Source organism: Oryctolagus cuniculus, chromosome 7 (genome assembly GCF_964237555.1).
Source record: "Oryctolagus cuniculus chromosome 7, mOryCun1.1, whole genome shotgun sequence".
NCBI lineage: Eukaryota > Metazoa > Chordata > Mammalia > Lagomorpha > Leporidae > Oryctolagus > Oryctolagus cuniculus.
The window spans coordinates 31,144,249-31,169,902 of record NC_091438.1 but is presented as its reverse complement, the minus strand read 5'-3'; the positions used below and the strand labels follow the sequence as shown (position 1 = coordinate 31,169,902).

At 50.5% G+C, this 25,654-nt stretch overlaps 1 protein-coding gene across 2 annotated transcripts; it reads right to left on the bottom strand.

Annotated features, from left to right (window-relative positions):
• Positions 1 to 1,962: 1,962 nt before the first annotated feature.
• Positions 1,963 to 18,508, bottom strand: CREG1 (cellular repressor of E1A stimulated genes 1). 2 transcript variants are annotated; one of them, XM_008264121.4, is made up of 4 exons: positions 17,179 to 18,508; positions 8,201 to 8,320; positions 6,116 to 6,300; positions 1,963 to 3,191 (listed from the first exon to the last, which is right to left on the bottom strand). In XM_008264121.4, exons 1-4 carry the CDS (start codon positions 17,530 to 17,532, stop codon positions 3,188 to 3,190), a joined length of 663 nt encoding a protein of 220 aa, XP_008262343.1. In that variant the 5' UTR covers positions 17,533 to 18,508; the 3' UTR covers positions 1,963 to 3,187. The 2 variants fall into 2 exon arrangements, with proteins under 2 accessions (XP_008262343.1, XP_051713132.1); XM_051857172.2 differs by lacking the exon at positions 1,963 to 3,191 and having other exon boundaries at positions 6,112 to 6,300.
• Between the last annotated feature and the right edge of the window lie 7,146 nt (positions 18,509 to 25,654).

The following is a 25,654-nucleotide window of genomic DNA, read 5'->3' as shown; positions in this document are numbered from 1 at the left end:
TAATTCGGGTTTGTCCCTAAGAAGCTGATGAGCGCTATTCACAAAACACTCTCTAGCTGGACTGGTCTAGCCCGAAGCTAGGAGCTGGGAACTCAGTTCAGGTTCCTCACAGGGGTGGAAAGAACCCAATTACGTGAACCCTCACGTGCTGCCTCCCAGACTATGTATTAGGAGGAAGTTGTAGCCAGGTGCCGGAAGTAGGAATCGAACCCATGAACCTTGGTTTGGGATGTAGGTGTACTAACAGTTGGGCAAAATGCCTACCCCATAGCCCTTGGCTTCTGCCTGTCTAGTTCCCCTTCAGTTAACACAACTCCTGTTTTCCTTTCAGGAAATATATATATATATCTATAATATATAATAAATATAATATATAAATATAAAATGTATAAATATATTACAATAAATACTTAGAAAAAATAAGAAAACCATTGGTGATTGAGCTATTATCCACCCCCCTTAATTCCAAAAAGGATTTGAAATCATCTTCTTGGATGAAAAATTACAGAACACCAGTTTTCAAGAAATGATCTGGAGTTCCCCTCAAAAACACTGACCAACCAGCATTTGCAGGAAGAGGAGCACTATTTCCTCCATACTAAAGCTGAGAGCACGACCCACGTAGGCAAGTAAGCGTCTCCCCCACTTCCTGCGACTTCGTCGATTACCAAGGAACACGACGTTCACCACCTCCAGACCGAGTGTGCGTGCACTTCTCACTGTACTGTGCCTTGCTTCATCAGGGATGTTTCTCCACCTCCTCCCACCCGCTGCACAGCTGCAAGGACTCTGAACCTGGACCAGAAGGTGGAAGAAGCCATGATTGCTGGCCGTGGTTCGGTGCGGCCTCCAGCCTCCTCTGCAACTCCCTTTCTGTGTTTTATGGTTTCTTGATCGGGGCCCACCCTGCTCTCCCCTCTTGCGCCCTATCTGGTGGAAGCTGGGGTCTGTCCCTTCTCTGCAGAAGGTGGCGGGGAGAGGGACCTAAGCCGGGTGGGGAGCTCACGGCAGAAGGCACTGTGACCCCACGAAGACCCTCCAGCAGCAGCAGGCGGCCAGGCCTCTCGGCCCAGCTGTGCTGCCGTCACTCTGGCATCATTACCAAGGCAGCCCGCTCCGACCCAGCTCACAGCAACCTGGCCCAGGCTGACTAGCAAAGCACATCCGTGCAAAGAGTAGCCTGTGATGCCCTCTTGTGTCCAAACAGAATGTAAGTGACGTTCTGCAAGCGGAAGTCCGTAGCCATGAAAACCTGGGACCTGGGTGGCCTGACTTTGCATAATTGCATCTTTCCTCAAAACAGATGTGGTCCTGGGTGGTGCCAGATGTTGAAGACAAAACTCATAGTAAGTCGGTAAAGGGAGAAAATGTGATGGATGTCCTTAACCCAATTCCTTTTTTTTTAAAAAAATTATTTATTTGAAAGGCAGAGCAACAGAGAGGGAGAAGGAAAGAGACAGAGAGATCTTCCATCTGCTGGTTCGCTCCCCAGATGGCTGCACTCTGGGCCAGGGTGAAGCCAGAAGCCAGGAACGCCATCCTGGTCTCCCATGTGAGTGGCAGGGGCCCAAGTATTTGGATCACCTTCTGCTGCCTTCCCAGGTGCATTAGAAGGAAGCTGGATTGGAAGCTGAGTAGCTGGCACTCAAACCAGCAGCTGAATACGGGAAGCCCACGTCACAAGCAGTGGCTCAACCCACTGTGCCACACCACCCCCTCAATCCAATTCTGTCACACTGTATGTGGACCATCTCCAAAATTTTAGGACACATGAGGTTTCTTTTCTTTTTTTTTTTTTTTTTTGCCCTTGGGAAAAATGATATTATTTGCTTCACTCTAGAACAGCAGTGGCTGATTTAAAAAGCATGCTAAAATAAAAATACACACGGCGTTTGACAGTGCACAATGAAACAAAGCATAATAAATATTAATACCCAGGTTTAAGAAAATAAATCCAACACATTTCATGGAAATGTTGCTTTTAATCACTGGTGCTTAGAGCGAGTCTATTTTACTAAGTTTAAAAGACGTTACTTTTCCGAAACAGAAGCTGTTTGCTGGATTTCAGTTCATTCTGCAGTTGCCAAACACAATGGCTCAGAGGCGGGTTCTTTCCTTGGGCCATTTAAGGATTCAATGGCTTGGTTCCTGCCACACCTCCTTCAGAGGAATCACTGACATAGGTAACGACACTAAACAGTGTCTTCCTCTGTAGAACTACGATGCTTTTTAAGTGCCATGTTCCTGTCCTGATGAGCCGATCTAGGTAGCAGTACTGGGATAGGAGTAGCAGTGTTACCCAGAGGGTGTGGCTGCGGAGGGGCCTGGGCCCCTGGCAGCAGTGTTACCCAGGGGGCGTGACCGCGGAGGGGGCTTGGGCTGAAGCTGGTTCCTGCCCCGGTGAGCGCCACTGATCAAAGGACACCGGGAACACACGGGCAGCCTCTCCTCTCTCTTCCGCAACCCCTATGTGGAACATCACAATAGTACCATGTATGGGTACCTGTGTGTTTCCAGTGGAGGAGTCTGATTACATGGCGTCCGCTTAGGTTGGGGAAATCAAATGAAGGAAAGGTTGCATGAACTTTTGTTGTTGTTGTTCCAAGTGTTGCTTAGCAAGGAAAAGCTTTCTTACAGTTCTGTGTAGGATGTGGTTTCGCCCTGTGGGGGATCAGCAATGCCCGGGATCGGGAGGAGACCCTGCTGATGTTTCCTCACGGTCTGCTCTGGCGACACTGTCGCCAAGGAACGCTGTTACGGGAGCCCAGGCGGTCCAGGAGGCTGTGGTGGAGGAGACACCACTGTCCCCAGCACAGCGGCTTCCAGCGTAAAGGACACGGCCCGGGCCCTCCGACGCCAGGGCACACGCTAAACCTGGCACCTGCTCCCCTTCCTGCAGCACCACTGGGAAAACCACTGGAATTGGCCAAACACTTCTTTTATTAGAATCAGCTCTTTTTCTCCGTGAAAATGCCTTCGATGTGCGAAAAAACTTCCAGCAGCCACATCCCCCAGGAAATTCAGTCGCGGGCCAACTCCTCTGGAAATAAGCAAGCAAGCAAACCAGTGCATGATGGAAAGCCGGCTAATACTCTGAGGAAACTGTCCAGGTAGACCAGAAGCCCTTCTGGTATGTAAGAGCCAGCCCCAGAATCAGTGCAGGGGCTTAAACTCGCCGTCCTCTGCTTCACCTAGAAAGAGGAAGAGAGAGGAGCAAGTATTATTTCACTAAAGTGGGTTGACAAATCCTAAAAGCTAGATCATTCTAGGGGACGCTGGGGAAAGTTTCTGGTCTGGAAGTTTAAGATGTTGAGCTGACGGTGGCCACTCTGGGGCACAGACTTTGTTAAAATGCAGGTTCCTGGGCTCTGGTTCCCACAGGTGCAGGGCGGGGTCTAGGAGGCTGCACTAGCAAGCGGGCGCTCCCACCTGGAAGGATTCTGACACAGGTACGAAACGCTTCCCTGCACTAAGCAGGCCCACGGCTGCGGCTGCTGCTGTTATCTTAGGAGGAACACTGGAAGATTTAAAAGACTGAGGTGGTGGAGAGCAGCCAGGGGCCTGCAAACGAGCAGGGACCTGCCAGAGCCTAACTCTGCTGAGCCCAGCCCACCTCCCTGTGTGGAACTCCACCTGCAGGTAACAGACACCGGACAAGTGTGCAGTCCTCACCTGTGTTACCCTCGTCTTTGCCTGGGAATATCTGGATGCGACAGAGGAGACCAAGTGAGGCCCAGCGCAAGCATCTATGCTGCTCGGCTTCACTGAGACAGGAGGAGGGAAGCCTCACACCCGAGTCCTGCGTTCTCCGCCACGTCAGCAGACACCCTTGTCCATATCCTCAGGCCTTCCACTTGACCTGCAAACGTGCTCCTGGATCCCAGGGTTCAGACAGGCCGCACGGTAGCCCCAGCAAGCGCACTTGTGCTTACGCTCCCAGGCTCCCCTGAGGGGAACCGAGTTCAGATGCAGGGGGCTTGTGCAATCTGGAGAAAGGGTATCTCCAGAAGCTGACCTGGGCCGGCCAATCTAGGGGAGGTCCAGGGTGGCGTGTGAGCCCCCTGTGAGTGGCTCCCCCCAAAGTGGGCAACCCCCAGCCTCTCTCAATTCAACAGTTCTGGTGGCAAACAGGGAGAGTGGCCTGGGGGAGTTCCGCTCATAGACTCTGAGTGGACAATGTGTCCATCAGAGGCACCTGGCCAGACACAGCGGCTGCAGGCACTGCTCATTCCTGGACCCCGGAGGGCACACTCTGCTCCTCTCGGGACAAGGAGAAAAAGTTCCGTTATCAAGTGGGAGCCTCAAAGTAAGTACTTTACTCTCTCTTTCAGGGTGGGGACTTAGAAGAAAACAGTTTTATTATTCAGATGGTGCTGCCCTAGGGCACATACAAAGCTAACTGCTGTATCCCAGGAAAGTGAACTTTAACCTCAAAGCCCAACCCTGCTATTCTCATGCTGGATAGCCCAGTGCCCTGTCATCCTGCTGTAACTGGTCATCCTGCTGTAACTGTCACCTCTCGGTCCCTGCAGGGCAGCATGGCGGCAGAGGAGTGCCCGTGTCTCTCGCCCGGAACGTGTGGCAACCAAACAGACGCCAGGCCTGCCGGAGTCTTGGTCAGAGACAACCAGCCTGACAAACAGCCAGTGCTTCCTGGACACCTGCTCTGGGCCACGTGCTATCCTGGTCCCCCAGCTCTACTGTCAAGGAACGGATGAGCATGATAGGGAGGGAGAGGTTCGCCACGGCACCCTCCCACCATAGGATAAAACCGGGATACACAAATGCTAAAAATTCCAGCACACACATCTGCCTGGGGCTCCTCACCCTGATCTCCCCCCACCTCAAACCGCAGGCGGGCACTGCAAGGAGAAGTACATTGTAAATCACAGCAGATTCGGGGTCTGGCCTGCCAGCGGGCAGGTAACCGGAAGGGCAAGAGTAGAAGGGAGACAAGGGGCTAGCGCTGTGGCGTAGTGGGTAAAGCCGCCACCTATAGTGCCAGCATCCCACATGGGTGCCGATTCGAGCCCCAGCTGCTCCACTTCCGATCCTGCTCTCTGCTGTGGCCTGGGAAAGCAGGAGATGGCCCCAGTCCTTGGGCCCCTGCACTCGCGTGGGAGACCTGGAAGAAGCTCCTGGCTCCTGGCTTTGGATTGGCTCAGCTCAGGCCATTGAGGCCATTTGGGGAATGAACCAGAAGGTGGAAGACCTCTCTCTCTCTGCCTCTCTGTAATTCTGCCTTTCAAATAAAACAAATAAATCTTTAAAAAAAAAAAAAAAAAGACAAGGTTACAACCTGCGCCCCGGCCTGCAGTCCGGGTTTAGGGGCGCAGTGACCCTGCATGGGACTCTTTCTCACTTCCATTAAGTCCTAACTGAAGTATCATTTCCTTTGAAATCACAGTGGTGGCCTCGTGTGTATCTGGGACCATCTCTAAGAGCAATACAGAAGTCACAGATGATGTCATCTCACGTTATGGGTGTGACACAACACGGTCTTCAGTCCTCACTACTTTGAAAGCCAAGTTACAGGGGCCAGCGTGGTGGTGCAGCAGGTTAAGCCACTGCTTGTAACACCAACATCCCATATCAGGGAGCTGGTTCAAGTCCCGGCTGCTCCACTTCTGATCCAGCTCCCTGCTAATATGCCTGGGAAAGCAGCAGAGGATGGCCCACATGTTTGGGCCCCTGCACCCATGTGGGAGACCCAGATAGAGTTCCATGCTCCTGGCCTTGACCTGGTCCAGCCCCTGGTCATCGTGATCATTTGGGGAGTGAACCAACAGTTGGAAAATCTCTTTTTGTCTCTCTCTCCATCTCTGTTACTCTGCCGCTCAATTAAATAATTTTTTAAAAAACTTACAGACTATTTGATCTCATATAATGTTATAAAGGCAAGATATTACTACAGCAAACATTTAAAAATGTTTTTATAAATGTGTTTCCTTTATATTCCTAGGTATTTCATGCATTTAAAAATACTCTGAGGAGGGGTCATAGGCTTCACCAGTCTACCAAAAGGGCCCACGGCACGGAAATGGCTCCCCCCGGAAGGCTGCAGTCCACTGACAAGGGCTGTACTTCTAGAGGTGAACTATGTGTGAATACTTACTGAAAGGTGACATTGTAATATTCCTCAGGTGTCACGATTTTAGGCCCACCAAAGTAGTCCAGGACCCAAATATTGGTTATGTTCAACTTGGCAAAGAACCAGTTATGGCTGGAAGGCCAGGTCTCCATCTCCGGGTGCCGCGTGAATAGTGAGAGCTTTGCAAAGTCCATTTCTGTTTCATTCACCTAAAGGACATCAGTGAGACAAACAGGCTTACAGCAGTGGCAACTTGCTGGTTTTTTAATAAAGAAAGAAAAAAATGTTTCTTGAAAAAAAAAAAAAAAGAATATGTGTTTCTAGCATTCTACAAATCCCCAGAGTTCGGCTAGTTGCAAACCCTGGTCTTAAAGAACCGAAAGCAAATGAAGGAAGCTCGAGGAGTGCCGAGAACAAGGAAGACGGCAGGTGCTGGCGACAGCAGGTGCGGCGAGGTGGGAAACCATCGCTATGACCAACCTGCATCACCAGTCATTCTGAGCTCCCAGAACAACTGGCACAAGGCGCTTTCACAGAAGGGTACTGGTGCCTGCGGCACGTGCCACTGGGATACTCACTCCATGACGCGCACATGTTAATAAGCATGTCTGTAAGCGCGTGCAAACAAATGGTCACAATCTTTGGAAGGGGCACCGTGGCTCCTCTCCCTGTCCACACGGAATATCCAGACGGCAAATGCAACTTCTCCGAGGAGCTCACCGTCATCGAGGAGGAGGCCAGAAGCAAATCTGCTGGTTCCACAATGGGGTCCTGCTCCACGGCCCTGCCTGCAACTCCATTCAACCTCTTCCAGGCCACACTCATCCCAAACTGGCGAAGCTTACTTCTAGACTTTTAGGAGCCAACACTTCTCTCGTTGGCCTACTTGGTGCACCTTCTGCTCTTAGCCATTGTTAGGATACGGAAACAAGAAGCTCAGACAAGGGGCTGGCACTGTGGCTCACTTGGTTAATCCTCTGCCTGTGGCGCCGGCATCCCATATGGGCACCGGGTTCTAGTCCTGGTTGCTCCTCTTCCAGTCCAGCTCTCTGCTGTGGCCCGGGAAGGCAGTAGAGGGTGGTCCAGATGCTGGGGCCCTGAAACCGCATGGGAGACCAGGAAGAAGCACCTGGCTCCTGGCTTCATATCGGCGCAGCATGCCGGCCGCAGCGGCCATTTGGGGAGTGAACCAATGGAAGGAAGACCTTTCTCTGTCTCTCTCTCTCCCTCTCACTGTCTATAACTCTACCTGTCAAAAAAAATAAATAAATAAATAAAAAGGAAGAAAGAAAAAGAAAAAAAAAAGAAGCTGAGACAAGGGAAGTGACAGAGAGTGTGAAACATGGTGAAGGGGTGGGCTTTGGTTGATGGGTGCTCCTTAGCAAAGAGAATTTTATTTAGGTGCTTTATAGTCATTATGTCTGTGGCTTCAGAAAATCGTTCATTAAAATATCTTTCTAACACTTATATAGAACCAACAGATTCAATGTTTAGTTTTAATAGAATCGCATCAATGAGAGTACTTCAGAAAGTTCATAGGAAATGGAACTAGGGGGCCGGCACTGTGGCGTAGCTGGTAAAGCCTCCACCTGGAGTGCCAGCATCCCATATGGGTGCCGGTTTGAGTCCCTGCTGCTCCACTTCCGATCCAGCTCTCTGCTATGGCCTGGGAAAGCAGTAGAAGATGGCCCAAGTCCTTGGGCCCCTGCAGCTATGTAGGAGACCCGGAAGAAGCTCCTGGCTCCTGGCTTCGGATCCGCCCAGATCCTGAGGTTGCTGCCATTTGGGAAGTGAACCAGCAGATGGAAGACCTCTCTCTCTCTCTCTCTCTCTCTCTCTCTAACAATCTGCCTTTCAAATAAATAAATCTTAAAGAAAAAGAAAATGGATCTAAATAACCATATTTTGGTGAAAAATTTTGAAAACCATGCACTTTCCTAACATGCACTTTCCATGACCTTTCCGAAGTTCCCTCATGTTAGGACACACGCTAACCGCGTCTCAATCAAAATCAACCACGCTTTATTTCACAGGATCCCTTCTCTCGCTGGCAATGAATGAACAATGCTCTCCGAGAGCCCTGCCCCTCCCCAGAGGGCAGCTCCTTACCTTCATCACAGATCCGGACAGCATGATGTGGACACAAAGGGGACTTTGGGGATCAAACCCCTTTTTCTTGCAGAAATTCGTCTGTGCCAAAGACAGGAGCAGCGTGGCGTGGGGATTCTCCTGTGGAGAGAAAGTGAAGTCCCGCTCGGGTGAAATATGGTTTCTGGACAGGTAATAAATTTCATGAGTTACACACATTAAGTCCCTAGAGCTGGGCCATTCTTCTACGCGGCAGTGAATTGTAAAAGACTACTTTCTACTCAGGGGAAAAATACTTCCTGAACAGGGACTGAGCCTGACATCCCCTTGCAAAAAGGAAGTGTTCATATTTAAAATGAACTAACTCAGGAGAATTATTGTCACATAGGTTTTTTCCCTTAAACTCTGAATCTGTTCCATATTCATCAGGGCAATTATAATTATAGCACCCAAAGGTAAGAGTGGTCTCTAGTCTTTGTTGAAAGAGCTAAAGGGTTAAACTCTTAAAATGAAACCAGTGCATGAAAATAACGACCAGGGCCAATGCTGTGGTGTAGTGGGTAAAGCCACTGCCTGCAGTGCCAGCATCCCATATGGGTGCCATTTGAGTCCTGGCTGCTCCACTTCCAATCCAGCTCCCTGCTATGGCCTAGGAAAGCAGTGAGAGATGATCCAAGTCCTTGGGCCCCTGCACCTGCATGCGAGACCCAGAAGAAGCTACTGGCTCCTGGCTTCGGATTGGCATAGCTCTGGCCATTGTGGCAGTTTGGGGAATGAACCAAGGGATGGAAGACCTCTCTCTCTCTCTCTCTCTCTCTCTCTCTCTGCCTCTGCTTCTCTGTAACTCTGCCTTTCAAATAAATAAATAAATCTTTAAAAAGAAGAAAAAATGACCTCAAATACTCCGCCAACTAACTAGTTACACAACTTAAGCAAGAAAGTAGCTGAGTCATGCTGTGTGGTTATCTTATGTTAGCAGAAACTGCCATGTGACTTCCAAAACACTGGAGAAGTTGCTTATCCCTGCTGTGGCGACAAGAGAAGAACTTTTGCCTCAGATAAAAAAAAAAAGCAAACAAATTTCCTAATTCTTTCTTATTCGGAAATCAGCTTCATAAAAGGCACTGTTGACTGATCTGTGGCAGCAGCATTCATGTGGTGCATTGCAGACTCTTTAGCTCTTTCCACCCTAAGGGTCTTGGTCAAGAGTTGTGCTGTCTGTAGGGGTGAGTCAGCAAGAGAGCTCCTTGAACCCATGTAGCCAAGTATTTGCTTTCTAGAAGCTACTGGGCAAGGCCATGGGAGCGAGGCAGGATGGAGGTAAGGCCTCTTCCCTCTGCGAGTCTACAATCTGGTCAAGAGGGAGACACAGGCTAAGGTTAGGCGATGGGAAACCGAGACGTGGGTGTCAGCATGGCTTGGAGGAAACACATCCTAAACCAAAGGTCAAAATCAAGACCGAAGTGGGAGGACGTAGAGGGAAGGAGGACTGCAAGAACTCCAAAACTGGGAAAGCGCAAGACGCAATGAGAAAGTGGATTGGCTGGAAAAGAGGGGCTTTTGGAGGGGGGTTTCAGGGGGTGGGTGAGAGGGGCTCAAATCCAAGCTCGCGAGTCCAGGTGGGATTTTGCAGGCCAGGGCTTCCAAGGCCACTTACATGATCCCCAGGCCATTCCCCAGCCAGGTTGTTGCATTTTTTTAAAAAATTATTTGTTTTTATTCATTTTAAACGGGAAGTGGGGGGAGAGAGAGAGAAACACTAGTGCTCCCATCTGTTCTGGTTCATTCTTGAAATACCCACAGCAGGTGGGGCTGGGCCAGACTGAAGTCAGAGGCTAGGAACAACATCCAGGTCTCCCCTGTGGCAGCCAGGGGCCCGGCCTCCCGAGCCACACCCGCCGCTTCCCAAGGTCTGTGTCAGCAGGAAGCTGGAATTGGCAGCAGAGCCGACTCACACCAGCTACTCCTCGGGGGACGCAGGTGTCCCGGGCTACCCCAGGTATCGATAGCACCCGGGGATCCTTATGCGTGGGCTGTGGTTGAGTTCTGGGCAGAGGGCGGTGCTCTGAGAGGCCTCTCACTATGGACATCAGGTGGGCACGGCCATCAGGGAGGCAACTTGAAGAGTTCTCCTGGTACTCCTAGGCATGAGGTGACAGGGACTTAGCCCAAGGACGGGTGGTAGAAACAGAGGAAGGAATACAGATGGGAGCAAAGAAAGCAAAGAAAAAATCAGCAGGATTTCGGGAGGTGAGGGAACAGCAGCTCCGACTGCTGAGAAAGTCCCTCAACATCAGAGCGAGGATCAAGTGTTACAACCTGTGGGCCTAAACCCCCAGGCCAGCGAAGCCGGGGGCAGACAGGTAACCTAAAGGCGAGTGGATTGTTTAATGCCCTGGAAAGCCTCGCACTGGAACACTCCACACCGCTAAGACAAGACTGTGAACTCCAGCACGCAGCCTTTCTGCACTTCCCCTAACACCTCCTCTGGGTCCACGTGGGCTCTGCACCTCTCCCAATAAGCCGCTTAAGAAGGGACTCTGGGCCTGGCACTGTAGCCTAGTAGGTTAAGTCTCTGCCTGCAACACCGGCATCCCAAATGGTCAATGGTTTGAGTCCTGGCTGCTCCACTTCCCACCCAGCTCCCTGCTAATGCTCTTGGGAAAGCGGTGGAAGATAATACAAGTGTTTTAGCCCCTTCTCCTTCGTGGGAGACCTGGAAGAAGCTCTGTTGTGGCTATCTGGGGAGTGAAACAGTGGATGGAAGAACTCTCTCTCTCTCTCTCTCTCTCTCTCTCTCTCTCTCTCTCCCTCTCTCTGTAACTCTGCCTCTCAAATAGATAAATCTTTAAAAAAAAAAAAAAAAAAAAAAAAAAAAAAGAGGCGGGGAGTGAGGGGTGGTGCAGTAGGATGCCTGCTGCCCAAACAGAATGAAGCCTGGCTTCAAAGCCCCTGCCCTCAGTCCCTCAGTCCGGGCAGGTTCAACCCCCACTCTCTTTACCACCACCCCCATTCAGTTTTCTCTAACTGGCTGTCTCCTCGCCCTCTTGGAACCCTAAAAGTCCTAAAAGCTAACGTTTGGGTGCTGAACCCCCGTGGGGGGGGATTGGAGGCAGCTAGTCTGTGGGGAATTTCCGCCTGGCCCCTGCTCCTCTGACACATCAGTCAGTCCTGGAAGGACAGTGAATTCCTGAGTCCCGGCACTTCATGCTCCGTCTGCCGTCTGAAAATCCTAGCGCTGGTCGGGGTCCCTCTGCGGCCCCTGTGGCCTGAGCGTCTCTAACCCTGGGGAAGCTTGGGGTTCAGAGACTGTCTCACCACTGTAAGGTGGAGAAAGAGGTTTCGAGGATGCTCATGGCTCTTCCTCCTCCCTCCGTGTCTGACCCGCTGGAACGCACCCCCCTCGCTTTCCACATGCTGCTACGCAGTAGTCAGTGGTCCAGAAAGGGGACCTTTGACCCCCGCCCCCCTCTCTGAGACTCAACTTCATCAACAGCGCTGGAAAGGGCTCTGGGGTTCCCTGCATCCAGGTATTTCTTTCTCCATAATCGCCCTTCACACGTCACCTACCAGACTCTCCTCCGTAGGAAACATCAGAAGGCAACTCCGGAGCCCACCCTCTCCCTCCCCTTCCCCTCCCCCTCCCCTGCACCCAGCTAAAAATCTGCCTCACGCTCCAAAACTACTTCTCAGTCCTTCCTTCTGCCGGTCTCCTTCCTTTCCCTCAGCACGGGGCCCTGCTCTCAGCCGCTGCCTTCCAAGACACCACCCCTTCTTCCCCCTCGCCCTCTGTCTCTCACCCCTACAACCCATTTGCATTCTCAGTGGCCCCAGCTGCTTGCTCCCCCGCACCCAGCCCTGTAACCAGTCTCTGAACGTTCACCCTCCACCCTGATGTTGTAGGCACCAGGGTTCATCACCAGTAATGGGAGAGTCCCTTCCCGCTGCCCTCTGTCTGGACAGGCTGAACCTCCATTCTCTGTACCTCCCCCACCCCGTCCCCCTAAAATAAAGTCTGCTCTGCTTTAACTGGCTGCCCCCCCCCTGCCTCCTTGGAGCCCCAGAAATCCTAAAGCCTAACAAAGGGGAGCTGGTTTCAGGAGCAGGAGGGAGCGGCAGGGCTGACTGATGCCCGAGGTGGTGGCACACCAAGGAAGTAAAAGTGACACACGAGCAGAAACACAGAACTTCAAAGAGGTCAGAAGGGGACACAAATTTGGAAGTGAATCTTAGTAAGTGGAAGTGCAGCCCAAGAGTGTACATGATCTTCTGAGGAAGCACACCAAAACGGGGTTGCGGCAGGCACCCTATATGGGCACCAGTTTGTGTCCTGGCTGCTCCACTTCCGATCCAGCTCTCTGCAATGGCCTGGGAAGGCAGTAGAAGATGGCCCAAGTGCTTGGGCCCCTGCACCCATGTGGGAGACCCAGAAGAAGCTCCTGGCTCCTAGTTTTGGCCTGGCCGAGGTCTGGCCGTTGCAACCATTTGGGGAGTGAACTGGTGGATAAAAGACCTCTCTCTCTCTCTCTCTTTCCCCCCCTACCCCCACCTCTCTGTAACTCTGCCTTTCAAATCAATAAATAAATCTTTAAACAAACAAGAAAAAAATGCCACCAAGACAAAACCCAGTGAAGCATCCTGGCTGCCAATCCACTTGGGGCTCTCCAGTGATCGCTGAGTGCCAAAGCACAGGCGTTTACCCAGGAGAAGTGGGCCACACCCAGGCCTCCTCATTCCTTCCTAATTATTCTACACCCTCAAGGATGAGACAGGAAGTGCACCCTGGATGTCCACAGCGGGGAGGGAGGGAGTTGACAGAATCAGAGTCAGAGAAATTCTAATGTGGCCTCGCCTTTCAGGGCTAGTGTGGAAACCAGAACTCCCAAGTGGGTTGCTCACCAATGTCTCTTTCTCAAGGTGGCAGAGACCTGGGCTGGAGCCCTACCTGACAGCCATCAGCGGCTGCTGTCAGAGGAGCCCCTGTTCCTGAATCTTTTTCTTGGAAAAGACAGCAATAGTTTACTCCAAAAAAAAGTATACCTCTGAGAATACGCGGGTGCGCACTGCACATGACAGTGAGGACTCAGGCGCACCCTGGGCTGTCAGGGCTGAGTCTATTCAGGGTGAGGGGCAGAGGAGGGTTACCATGGAAACCGCCAGGAGGCTGGATTTTTTTGTGATGGGGAACTGAGAGTTGTGTCTCAATCTCATTTGAGCCATTTGTTGTTTTGTCCTTTCCTGTTTTGTTCCTTGTGACATTGATCCTTTGGGAAGCTTTTTGTTTAAACAGGTGTTCCCCAAGATTTAATCTAAGTTAGGAATTTCTTAAGGAATTTTATCTCCACTATGCAATCTTTGTGGCAATCCTTGGGAGATGTCACTAGACAAATGGGGCCTGTATGCGATTTGAAAGGCAGAGTTACAGAGAGAGAGGGAGGGAGACACAGAGTTATCATCCATCTACTGGTTCACTCCCCAGATGGCTGCAACAGCCATGGCTGGGCCAGGTCAAAGCCAGGAGTTTCACCCAGGTAACCCACACGGGTGACACGAGCCCAAACACTTGGACCATCTTCGGCTGCTTTTTCCAGACTGTTAGCAAGGAAGTGGATCTGAAGTGGAGTAGCCAGAATGCAAACTGGTGCCCCCATGGGATGCCGGCCCTGCAGGTGGAGGCTCTACCCACTACGGCACGATTCATAGACAGACAGGCAAACAGGCGATGTTTAACTTTCCTATCTCTTGGGGACATACGTTTCTCAGGATGTAACCTAACTGTGTTGTTTTTCCTTTTCTTTGTTGGGCCATGATCTTAAGTAAGCAACATCTCCAACAGGAAGAGAAATAAGCAGATTTTTAATTTTATAACTCTGAAATGTTCTTCTTTGTTTTTGCCTCCCCCATTAACCTTTAGCCATCTCCTGCCTCAAAATCCCCGAGAGACACAATCCCCGAAAATTGCCTTGGAGTGCAGAGGGGCTGGAAGTCTTCAGGCTGGCTGAGGCCTCGACCAGGCCTTGCCTAGGCAGAGCTGCCTGCACGTGCGTTTTCATTCCCTCACTCCTGAGAGGGGGTGGTGACCGAAGCTGCCTAGTTATCTCACAAATCTATCTTATCAGTCTGTCTACCTACCCAGAAAGGTCGAGACAGAGAGGACTGCCATCTGCTGATTCACTGTGCGGGCACCTGCGAAAGCCAGGGCCAGGCCAGCCTGAAGCCAGGAGCATGGAACTCAATCCAGACGTCCCATGTGGGTGACAGGGACTCAAGTGCCACCTGCTGCCCCCAAGGGTGTGCATTAGCAGGAAGCTGGAGCTGAGACTCAGCCCCAGGCTCTCTGACAGGTGATGCCAGCACCCCCAAACAGTATCTTAACTACTGCGCCAAACTCCATTCATATCTCCCAAAGGTATTTACTTATTTTTTTTTAATTTTTTAACTTTTATTTAGTAAATATAAATTTCCAAAGTACAGTTTATGGATTACAATGGCTTTTCCCCCCCATAACTTCCCTCCCACCCACACTCCTCCCATCTCCCGCTCCCTCTCCCATTCCATTCACATCAAGATTCATTTTCAATTATCTTTATATACAGAAGATCAATTTAGTATATATTAAGTAAAGATTTCATCAGCTTGTACCCACACAGAACATAAAGTGTAAAATACTGTTTGAGTACTAGTTATAGCTTTACTTCACATCGGACAACACATTAAGGACCGAGATCCTACATGAGGATTAAGTGCACAGTGACTCCTGTTGTTGACTTAACAAACTGACACTCTTGTTTATGGCGTCAGTTATCTCCCTAGGCTCTAGTCATGAGTTGCCAAGGCTATGGAGGCCTTCTGAGTTCACCGACTCCGATCTTATTCAGACAAGGTCATAGTCGAAGTGGAAGTTCTTTCCTCCCTTCAGAGAAAGGTACCTCCTTCTTTGATGGCCCATTCTTTCCACTGGGATCTCACTCGCAGAGATCTTTCATATTTTTTTTTTTTTGCCAGTGTCTTGGCTTTCTATGCCTAAAAAGATTGTATTTATTTATTTGAGATGTAGAGCTACAGACAGTGAGAGGAAGAGACAGAGAGAAAGGTCCTCCATCCTCTGGTTCACTCCTCAAATGATCACAACAGTTAGAAGTGGGCAGTTCTGGAGCCAGGAACCAGGAGCTTCTTCTGTGTCTCCCACAAAGATTCAGGTCTCCAAGTGCTTGGGCCATCTTCCACTTCTTTCCCAGGCCATAACAGGGAGCTGGATTTGAAGAGGAGCCATTGGGACTAGAACCGGAGCCCCTATGGGATGCTGGTGCAGCAGGCAGAGGATTAACCCACTGCACCACAGCGCTGGCCCCCAAACTTATCTTTTAATTCCATTTTCCATGAACTTTTTAAAGTACCTCTTATCTTTTTCTTTTCATGTATTTTCTCTCTAGCTTGTCTTTCTCCATCTCTCTTTTTTTTTTTTTATTTTTTATCCAAAGGTATTTACTTATTTATTTGATTATGTATGGCTATGGTGTTTCCATCTCTCTCTCTCTCTCTTCTCCATTAGAATTATTATCAGGAAGTTATTTTGAGGGCGAGTTTAGAATCAAATGGGCCTTTAACAAAAGGCCTTGGCACCGCAGTCGCATTTTCCCACGTCTTCCAGGACACTGACCTGCAGCCAAAGTTGAGCAGCAGTGAAGTAGAGTTAGCTGTGTTGGGTAAATCCCTAAGGGAGTGGAGAGCTGAGAATAGGAAAATGGCAGGCAGGGGCATCTGGGCTTTGGCTAAAGGGAACAGCCACTCCTGCTTTCGCTCCGAGAATGTAGGCCCTCAAGGTCAAGGTCAAGCCACCTTCCAGTTTTTCAAGAAGAGGTAGAAATTCAAACTTAAGTAAAATCTGAATTTTCAATGTTGTAAATGAATTCTAACTTAACAAAAGCAAAACAGAATTCTGTGTGGGCCAAAGAACACCAGTGTGTGGGGACGTAGGTTGCCCCTGGCCCACCAGACTGTGAGCGGGCTTTGGGTGGGTGACAACCCCAACAAGCCTCACGTTCTTCATCGGCAGAATGGGACCATGAACGGAGAGTGGAACTTGAGGACGGCCTGGTCTTTGTCAAAAGGACCTTCTTATCAAATCAGGCCCCATTCCTAGGCTCTGTGTGACTCTAGTCTCAGAGATGTGCCTCCGAGGCCCTGCCCTTGGGACAGCAGAGGTCCACCAGAGTTGCAGGCTTGGGCCCTGGGCCCTGGCCCAGAAAGTGGGGAGGAGATGTGCTTTCCATCAGTCTGCTGGGGCCTGGAGCTGTGGCATAGCCAGTAAAGCCACTGCCTGCAGCGTTGCTGGTTCAACTCCCAGCTGCTCCACTTCCAACAGCTCCCCTGTCACTGCTTCTAGGAAAGCAGCAGAAGATGGTCCAAGTCCTTGGATCCCTGAACCCATGTGGGAGAAGAAGCTCCTGGCTCCTGGCTTCAGATTGGCCCAGCTCCAGCCATTGTGGCCATTTGAGGAGTGAACCAGCGGATGGAAGACCTCTCTGTCTCTGCCTCTGAAACAAATAAAATCTTTCAATAATAATAATAAATCAGTCTGCTTCCCACGGTGTTGTCTGTGAGCTTTTTGCTGCTGAAGGGAAAATTCTTAATTCAGAAAGAGAGGTGGGAACAAGAAACCCAAAGTCACCTCTGCAAAGTGCTTAACTACCCACCAGGTCTGCGCCCTGAAAACCCTGTAGCAAAATATGGGCCCAGGAAATGCAGACACAGCGAGACGAGACGTCCTGGGGTGCTGGGAAGTAATTCTCCCAGGTGCGTCTCCCAGCGCGGGGGCGTGAGTCAAGTTCCCGGCCCTCGCTTCCCCAACACCTGGGACGCTGCAATGCCGGCCTGGCTGGCGACGACACCCGAGGCGGTTGTTTGCGCCGGGTTCAGTCTATCTGGAGGAGCCACGCGCTCCCGCGCGGGCAGCCGCTCCCCCAGCGCCCCGACGCCGCCGCGGCCCTGGGGCTCACCTGCAGGTTGCCCACGGTGAGCTGCAGCGGGCTCAGGTAGAAGTAGGGCACGCCGGTGCTCCCTCCGGGGACCCCGTCGCTGAGCGAGAGCACGTCGGCGAAGGCCTGGCCACGCACCGCCTCCAGCGTGGAGATGGTGCCCAGCGCGCCCCAGTCGCAGAGGTGCGTCACGAAGCGGGCCACGCGCGCCGCGTCCTCGCGGGGCGGCAGCGGCGGCAGCAGCTTGGCCAGATCCCAGTCCCCGTGGTCCCGGCCGCCGCGGCCCCGCGCCGGCGACACCAGCAGCGCCCACAGCGCCAGCGCCAGCAGGGCGGCGAGCAGCGCGCGCGCAGACCCGAGAGCGCGGCCGGCCATGGCTGTGCCTACGGCGAGAATCCCGGCCGGGCCTGGGCCGCGGGTGGACAAGGGGCGCTCTGGCCCCGCCCCCAGGACAGGCCCCGCCCCCTGAAGGGCCAATGAGCGCGGAGCAGGAAGAGGGGGGCGGGGTCTGTCGTCCCCTCCGCCACCTGCTGCAGAAGCGATTTGTTTATCCGCCTTCTACGCGCTCCGCTCCACCCTCCTCAAGCACCGCGACTTAGTCCTAAGTGGGATCTTTGTTTTGCTTGGGTTTACAGGCGGAAAAACGACGGCCGGGAGAAATTAAGCCCCTTGCGTAAGTCAGATTGCTAGGAGCAGGCCAACTTCTACGTGAGAACACACACGCCCGTGGCCCACACACTCCTGGTTTTATATCGGCAGACGCCCCGCCTTGCTGGTCACTTCACCCTCAGTCCCCAAGAGCAGCAAGGGTCCCAGGAGTAAAGGGAGAGACCGCGAAGTGCAAGGCCCTGGAAGCCTCCGGGCCGGGAGACGCTCAGAGACAGTCTCCTCTCCGTGTCCCGCACTCAAATTCGAACGCACAGGCCTGGAACCTGTCGTGGGGCTTGAGTTCAGCGTGCCGCCCCACGAGAGCAGCATTTCCCTTCGTTCCTTCCCAGCGGCCTTTCCCACGCTTTCGGGGGGGCGCTCCCTCTTTCTGCTCTCCCGGAGATTGGTTAATCAGCTCTTGTGACCTGGCCGGTGCATCTTCTGTCGCTGCAAGCTTCGGTCACGTCTTTTCAAGAGCGAGTCTTCGCCTTGGCCTCCCAGTCCCACTTTAATTGTTGCTATAAAGGTTGCACAGCGATGTGGGCGAAAGAGCGAGTCAGCTTGTAAATCCGGCTTTGACCGACACCTGGCCCAGCGAGGAGGCGTTGTTTACCAATAAGGAATTTCACTCAGCTGCCCTGGGCCACTCACGTGAGCGGGCGTGGCCAACAGGTGTCTGAGCCGAGTCTCGTCCCTACTTCCGGTCTCAAACCCGGCCTCCTTTTATACTGAACCCAGGCCATGGGTCGGAACTCCCGTACGGAAACAAGACTCTCTACTACTTTAGTTCCCCCTGGTGGCCACAGGAGATTACAACCCATGGTTTGCATTCAGGTGGAAAGAACGTAAACAAATCCGCAAAGTTAGTTTGCTTTTTCACAACCAGATGGAAAACTGAGTGGGAGAAACTTAAAGGGTGGAAAACAGAGTTTGTCACTTTCAAAACAAGTATCTAAACCAAATCAGTCGATGGCCTGCCCATCTGTAATCTGCTAGGGAAGGGACACATGCAATTTCAAAGCTGGAATTCACTACTGCAGGCCAGCCACTATTAAATCATCTCCTTGTTAGGGTTGACTCATGAGGAGTTGGCTGAGAGGATGTCGGATGCCTCCTCTAGCTCTTTATTTTTTTTATTAACACACAAAAGACAAGTGCTTTGTAAGTTCCAGAATGTGGACTTTTTTTTTTTTTCAAGAGGATGAAAAAGATGTATTTCTTGCTGACGTACAAAACAACAGGCCCTATTATGGCTCCATGACAAAACAAGTGTCCAGAACTTGGTCTTGCACATCAGAGCAGGAGAACCAGGTCTACCAAGCCTCCAGTTCTGAGCACCGCCCCTCAGTCTCTGCTTGTCACTGGCTGTTCTGTCTTTTGTGCGTGTTCTTCCTTCAGCCACTGCCTTCCGGATCTCCCATCAGAGGTGCCTCCTGGACCACTCCTGCTAAGAGGCTGACCCTGTTTACCTCTTTCATGGCAATCATCACACCCTGTAATGACCACGTATTTGGTTAATGGCTTGCTAATTGCCCCCACTGCTAGAAGCTCCAGGAACAGGAATGTTGTCTGTCTTGTCCACCCCCACATCCCAGTGCCCAGAGTGGACACTCCACAAATACTCAGGGGTGGCCCCCGGCTTGATGAATGCTATCCGATGGAACATTCCGTGACGTAGAGCTGGAGGAAATCAACCGCAGCGGGTAAGGGCGGTGAGTTGAGAGTCTCCAGTGTAACAATCAGATGCTTTAGCTTCCTCCCCCTTGGGGTGTTGGGGAAACACTTAGCCAGGAGTACCTACAGTCAGCATTCCAGATCCTGCTGCTTCTCCTGATTTCATGTTTCTTTTTGCATAGCCTGCATTTGTCCTCATCTCCAACAGGCTCCTGTGATATAGTTACCACCATGGAGCTGGTGCTGTGGCACAGCAGGTTAAAGCCCCAGCCTACAGCACCACCATACCACATGGGCTCAGATTAAGTCTCGGCTGCTCCACTTCCGATCTGGCTCCCTGCTAATGCGCCTGGGAAAGCAACAGAAGATGGCCCAGCTGCAGCTATCAGGAAATAGAAATTCCATCCGGGTCTCCCACATGTATGGCAGGAACCAAAGTACTCGGGCCATCATCTGTTGCTTCCTAGGTGCCTTAGCAGGGAACTAGATTGGGGGTGGAGGCGTGACTAGATCTTGGCACTCTGATACATAATGCAGGTGTCCCAGGAGACGGATTAACTTGCTGCGCCACAGTGCCTACCCCAGGCTTTAACCTTTATAAACTGAAACCTTTCTGCCTTGTAGCACGCATGCTTCAAATAGCAGGTACCTAGAGGAGTGATGAAAGGGGGTCTTAGAGTTAGCAACCTATGGCCTTAGCTAGGATGGTCCTGAGCCTCAGCTTCCTTATCATTAAAAAGGGGGAAAATAACTGCACCTGCTTCAGTGGGTCTGGAAGAAGTGAGATAAGGCATGTAAAATACCCAGCACAGTGCCTCCAACATAGGAAACGCTCGGTAATTGTTAGCTCTGCATTAGTAACTGTTAGTTTCCATTCCACCATTTCTGTTCCCACCTCTTCCTCTGTGAGTCTGTAGATTATTGATTTTTGTAACAGAGAGTAATGGGGTACAGGGAACTAAACAGGGTATAATGGAGCGTGGGTGACTTTACGATAAACCTTACTAGTCATAGACTTTAGGGGAAGCAGGCCTCATTGTGGTTCGTGAACCTGGAATCTCTTAACATGTCTCTTCCAGACGCCAGCTAAATGCCCGAGCAGGACGTGCAGCTGTGTGCTGAACATGTCAAGATCAAGCCATCTGTTCCCTTTCAGCGTGTTCTCCAGCAGCTGCACTGGCACTTGAGATTTATAAAAAGCATCCTGTTCTTGGACCCACAACCAGTTTTGATGTTCGATTGAGCCCCTGGACAGGGGCTGATATGTTACTAGTCCTGTCCTCCCGAGCACACCCTTCTGAGCTCCTTAAAAACTCTGAACCTTAGGGCCTAGCTAGGGCTTGGTGTTGTGGCATAGCAGGTAAAGCCGGCATCCCATGTGGGTACCAGTGCGAGTCCTGGCTGTTCTGCTTCCTTCCCATCCAGCTCCCCGCCAAGGTACCTGGGAAAGCAGCTGAGGATGACCCAAGACCTTGGGCCCCTGCATCCATGTGGAAGATCCGGGAGAAGTTCCTGGCTCCTAGCTTCAGTCTGGCCCAGCCCTGGCTGTTGTGGCCATTTGGGGAGGAACCAGCAGATGAAATATCAGTCTCTGTATCTCCCTCTCTCTCTTTCTCTGTAATTCAACCTCCAAATAAATAAAATTAAAATCAGAAAAGGGGGGCTGGCTCTGTGGCATAGCAAGTAAAGCTGCCACCTGCAGTGCCAGCATCCCATAAAGGCGCTGGTTCAAGACCCGGTTGCTCCACTTCTGATCCAGCTCTCTTCTATGGCCTGGGAAAGCAGTAGAAGATGGCCTAAGTCCTTGGGCCCCTGCACCCATGTGGGAGACCCAGAAGAAGCTCCTGGCTCCTGGCTTTGGATTGGCTCAGTGGTCATTTGGGGAGTGAACCAGCGGACGGAAGACATCTCTCTGTCTGTCTGTCTCTTTCTCTCTCTGACTCTGCCTCTCTGTAACTTTGCATTTCAAATAAATAAATAAATCTTAAGAAAAAATAACTTACAAAATTGGGATTTCGCAGGCAACCATTTGAGGAAGTAGTTTTGCAGCTCCTCCTGCTTGGAGGGAGCAATGCAGGTGCATGTTATTTTTGTAAAGCAGGTGCATGGCTCTTCTCATCGCCCATCCTAGAATTTGGAAGGCAGCCATGAACCTGCCCTTCTGCTGACTACCTTGAGTTTGTGTTTTACTTTTTCATACACATTTACATTTGGCTGACAAGTGTTTTCCAGACAATGAGGGAACCATTCTTAAGTCCTCTCAATCTAGAGGACTTGCATGTCCAATGCTCAGATAAAAAGAAATATTTCTGGGGCTGGCGCTATGCCCTAGTGGGTTAAGCCTCTACCTGTGGTGCCAGTTCAAGTCCTGGCTGCTCCACTTCTGATCCAGTTCCCTGCTGGTGGCCTGATAGGGCAGTGGAGGATGGCCCAAGTGCTTGGGCCCCTGCACCCATGTGGGAGATCTGGAGGAAGCTCCTGGCTCCTGATAAAGCTGCCGCCTGTGACACCAGCAGCCCTTATGGGCACCAGTTCATGTCCCAGCTGCTCCACATCCCATTTAGCTCCCTGCTAAAGCCCTGAGAAAGCAATGAAAAATGGTTCAAATGCTTGGGACCACCCACGTGGGAGACTCAGATGAAGGTCTTTGCTCCTGGCTTCAACCTGGCCCAGTCCTGGCTGTTGCAGCCATCTGAGGGAGTGAACCAGCAGGTAGAGGATCTTTCTCTCTCTCTCTCCTTCCCTGTAATTCTTCAAAATAAATGAATAAATGAATCCTTTTTTTGGAAAAAAAGATCTTTAGAAAAGTAGTCTTCCTGGTATTTCAATGTGTCTGTAAAATTAAGCAGGAAAAGAAAGTTATTTTTGAATCAGGAGAAAAGAGTTAAACTAGAATTTGCCCTCAAGCAAGCCCCACCTGTCACATCATCACCATAGTAACATAAAAAGCCTGACTGGGGGCCAGCATTTGGCCTGACTGTTGGAAGGACGCTGGGATGCCTGTGTCCCACATTGGAGTGCCTGAGTTAGATCCTCGACTCCAGCTCCTGACTCAGCTTCCTGCCAGTTCGAACCATGGTAGGCAGTGGTGATGGCTTAAGGAGTTGGGTTTCTGCCATCCACATTGGAAACTGGTTGGTTTTTAGCTCCTGGCTTCTGCATTTGCACGATTTGGGGAGCAGGCTGGTGGATGGGAACTCTGTCTCTGTATCTCTGCCTCTCAAAAAAAAAAAGTGAGTGTCTCTCTCTCTCTCTCTCTTTGATATTAAATTTTTTAAAAAAGGCACAAGTGAAAGAGGACCAATATCAACTATTTGCCCACTTGGCCTGCCGGGTGCCAACATTTCCAGGACTTACGCACTTGTGCACTGAATTGGGCGTGGAACAAATATCATCAAGTGCCAAGCAAGCCTTGGGCATTGCGATAGGTGATAGCAACCAAATATTAATAATCATTATCTTACCCTCAAGGAAAATATCGGTAGATGTTGTCTTACTCTCAAGGAAAATATTAATAGACATCTTACCCTCAAGGAAAATTTCCGTCTGATGAATTGGAAAGAAAGCAAATGGATCATCTATAATTTAATGTCAGCAGGACATGGGGAAGACTACAGAAGGCAAAGGAAGCATAGGAGACAGCAGGGCCCGTCTTAGGGAAGGCTTCATATCAGAGGCGATGCTTGAGCTGAAAGTGAGGGGTAAGTAGAAGCTTAGCAGACAGTGAGAAGGTGGGAGAGAGGAGGGAGGCGTTCCATACAGAAGGTATAGAAGGTGCCAGGCAGGAAGACACGGTGCGTTGGGAAAGTCGCTGTAGTGGGGGAGAGCAGAGAACCAGTGGTGGGAGGTCGGCATCCTCAGCTGGGAGGGACATGAGTGATGCTGGGAGAGACTTGGGCTTTGGGAAGCCAGGGGAAATGCCTGTGTTGGGACGATCACGTTACAGAGCAAACTCAGAAGAGTTGAGATAAAAATGTCTTCTTTAGGGTACTTCGAAAAGTTTTGTGGGAAATGGAATTAACAGATATGTTTATTTTGGTGCAAAAGATTGAAATCCAGGCATATGAGGAGTCATCAAAAAGTCATGAAAAAACATATATTATGAGAAAACTACGGAATTTGCTCCTCACAAGAGGAGCAAGTGAAGAACCTAAAGACAGACATGCTTTTTTTTTTTTTTAACAAGAAGATGCACTTTTATAAAGATATCTGGTCTACCCAAGTTAGTCTATGAATTCAATGAGGTTCCTAGCAAAAATCCCTACAGGATTCACTACAGAAATGATAAATTTATCTTCTGAAATATATCTAGAATGCTAATTGCATAGGAGTAGCCTAGCGTTTGCTTCAGCAGCACGCACACTAAATAGGAGTAGCCAAGACCCTTTTGTGAAAGAGTAAAGGGAAACTTGCCCTATAAATATCAAATGCTATCATCTTACCAGGAAATATGTCAATAACAAGGCAATTTAAATCTTGAAAACATAGTTTTAGGAGTGGGTGTTGTGGCTCAGTGGATTAAGCTGCCACTTGGGACATCCACCTCCTGTATTGGAGTGCCAGCCGGTTCAAGTTCTGTCTGCTCCACTTGTGATCCAGCTTCCTGCTGATCCACCTGGAAGGCAGCAGATGATGGCTCAAGGACTTGGATCCCTGCCGCCCATGTAGGAGACCCAGGTGGTGTTCCAGGCTCCTGACTTCCGGCCCAACCTTTGTGCTGTTGTGGCCACTGGGGAGTAAACCAACTGATAGAAGATGTCTCTCTCTCTCTCTCTCTCTCTCTCTCTGTCTCTCTCTCTCCCCCTTCCAAATAATTAAATAAAGCTTTAAAAAAAACCTTTAGGGGTAGCCGCTGTAGTGTAGTAGTCTATACCTCTGCCTAAGGCACCAGCATCCCATACTGGTACCAGTTTGTGTCTCAGCTGCATCTCTTCCCGTCCAGCTCTCTGCTGTGGCCTGGGAAAGCAGTGGAAAGATGGCTCAAGTGCTTGGGCCTCTGCACCCACGTGGGAGACCCAGAAGAAGCTCCTGGCTTTTGGCTTCAGATTGGCTCAGCTCCTGGTGTTTCGACCATTTAGGGTGTGAACCAATGGATGGACCTTTCTCTCTGTCTCTCCCTTTCATTCCCTGTAACTCTACCTCTCAAATAAATTAAATATTTTTTAAAAAAAACTTTAAAAATGTAATTTTAACAAATATATCGAAAGATAACATAAATAGGACTAGATCAATTTTGCTGGCTTTCAATGTTATAAAAAAACAATGCGGGGCCGGCTGTGGCTCACTTGGTTAATCCTTCACCTGCAGCACCAGCATTCCATATGGGTGCCAGGTTCTAGTCCCGGTTGCTCCTTTCCAAGTCCAGCTCTCTGCTATGGCCCAGGAAGGCGGTGGAGGAAGGCCCAAGTGCTTGGGCCCCTGCACCTGCATGGGAGACCAGGAGGAAGCACCTGTTTCCTGGCTTCGGATCAGCGCAGCGCTGGCCATAGCGGCCATTTAGGGAGTGAACCAATGGAAGGAAGACCTTTCTCTCTGTCTCTTTCGCTCACTGTCTATAACTCTACCTGTCAAATAAATAAATAACCCAATGCATGTGTACATTGGCAAAAGTCCATCAGTTGCTACTACTAACAAATGATAGTGATAAGATGGTTGTAGGAACTATTATAGGACAGACACACTGTTGACTGTGTGATTTATCTCCTTAGAAGCAGACATTTCTTGCAGAGTACTGAGGATCAATACCCATGAAAGAAATAGGACTGGGTAGAGAGAGACGCCAACCTACAGTGTAGGCTAACACAGCCGTTCTCCACAAGGAGTTCTGGAGTGGATCCAGTCCATCAGACAAGAGGCAACATCCTGGTCATTTATGAGATGAGGATTAAAATCACACTGAGTTCTGAATGTTTGTCTCCCCCCTCACACACCCAAAATGGCCAAATTTGAGAAGGCTGACCATGCCGAAGAGTGGTGAGGGTGTGCAAGGTGGGACCTTTCACAGACCTCTGGGAAATGTGTGATGATTCAGCCACTTTGGAAGCTGATTGGCTGTACCTGGTAAACAGGGCCGAGAAATTCCATTCCTTAATCGGTACCCAGCCGAAATTCATATTAAGAACTTCATTAAGAAACAACAAATGGGCACTATTTCACCATTTCCCTGGGTCCTGTG

What these genes read in the sequence shown, in the direction of transcription:
- CREG1 (XM_008264121.4), bottom strand. Translation starts at nt 17,532, where the DNA reads ATGGCCGGCCGCGCTCTCGGGTCTGCGCGCGCGCTGCTCGCCGCCCTG. An exon ending in TCACCGTGGGCAACCTGCAG is followed by an intron (nt 8,321 to 17,178) that starts GTGAGCCCCAGG and finishes TTCTCTCCACAG; the next exon opens with GAGAATCCCCACGCCACGCT. An exon ending in TGTCCGGATCTGTGATGAAG is followed by an intron (nt 6,301 to 8,200) that starts GTAAGGAGCTGC and finishes GATGTCCTTTAG; the next exon opens with GTGAATGAAACAGAAATGGA.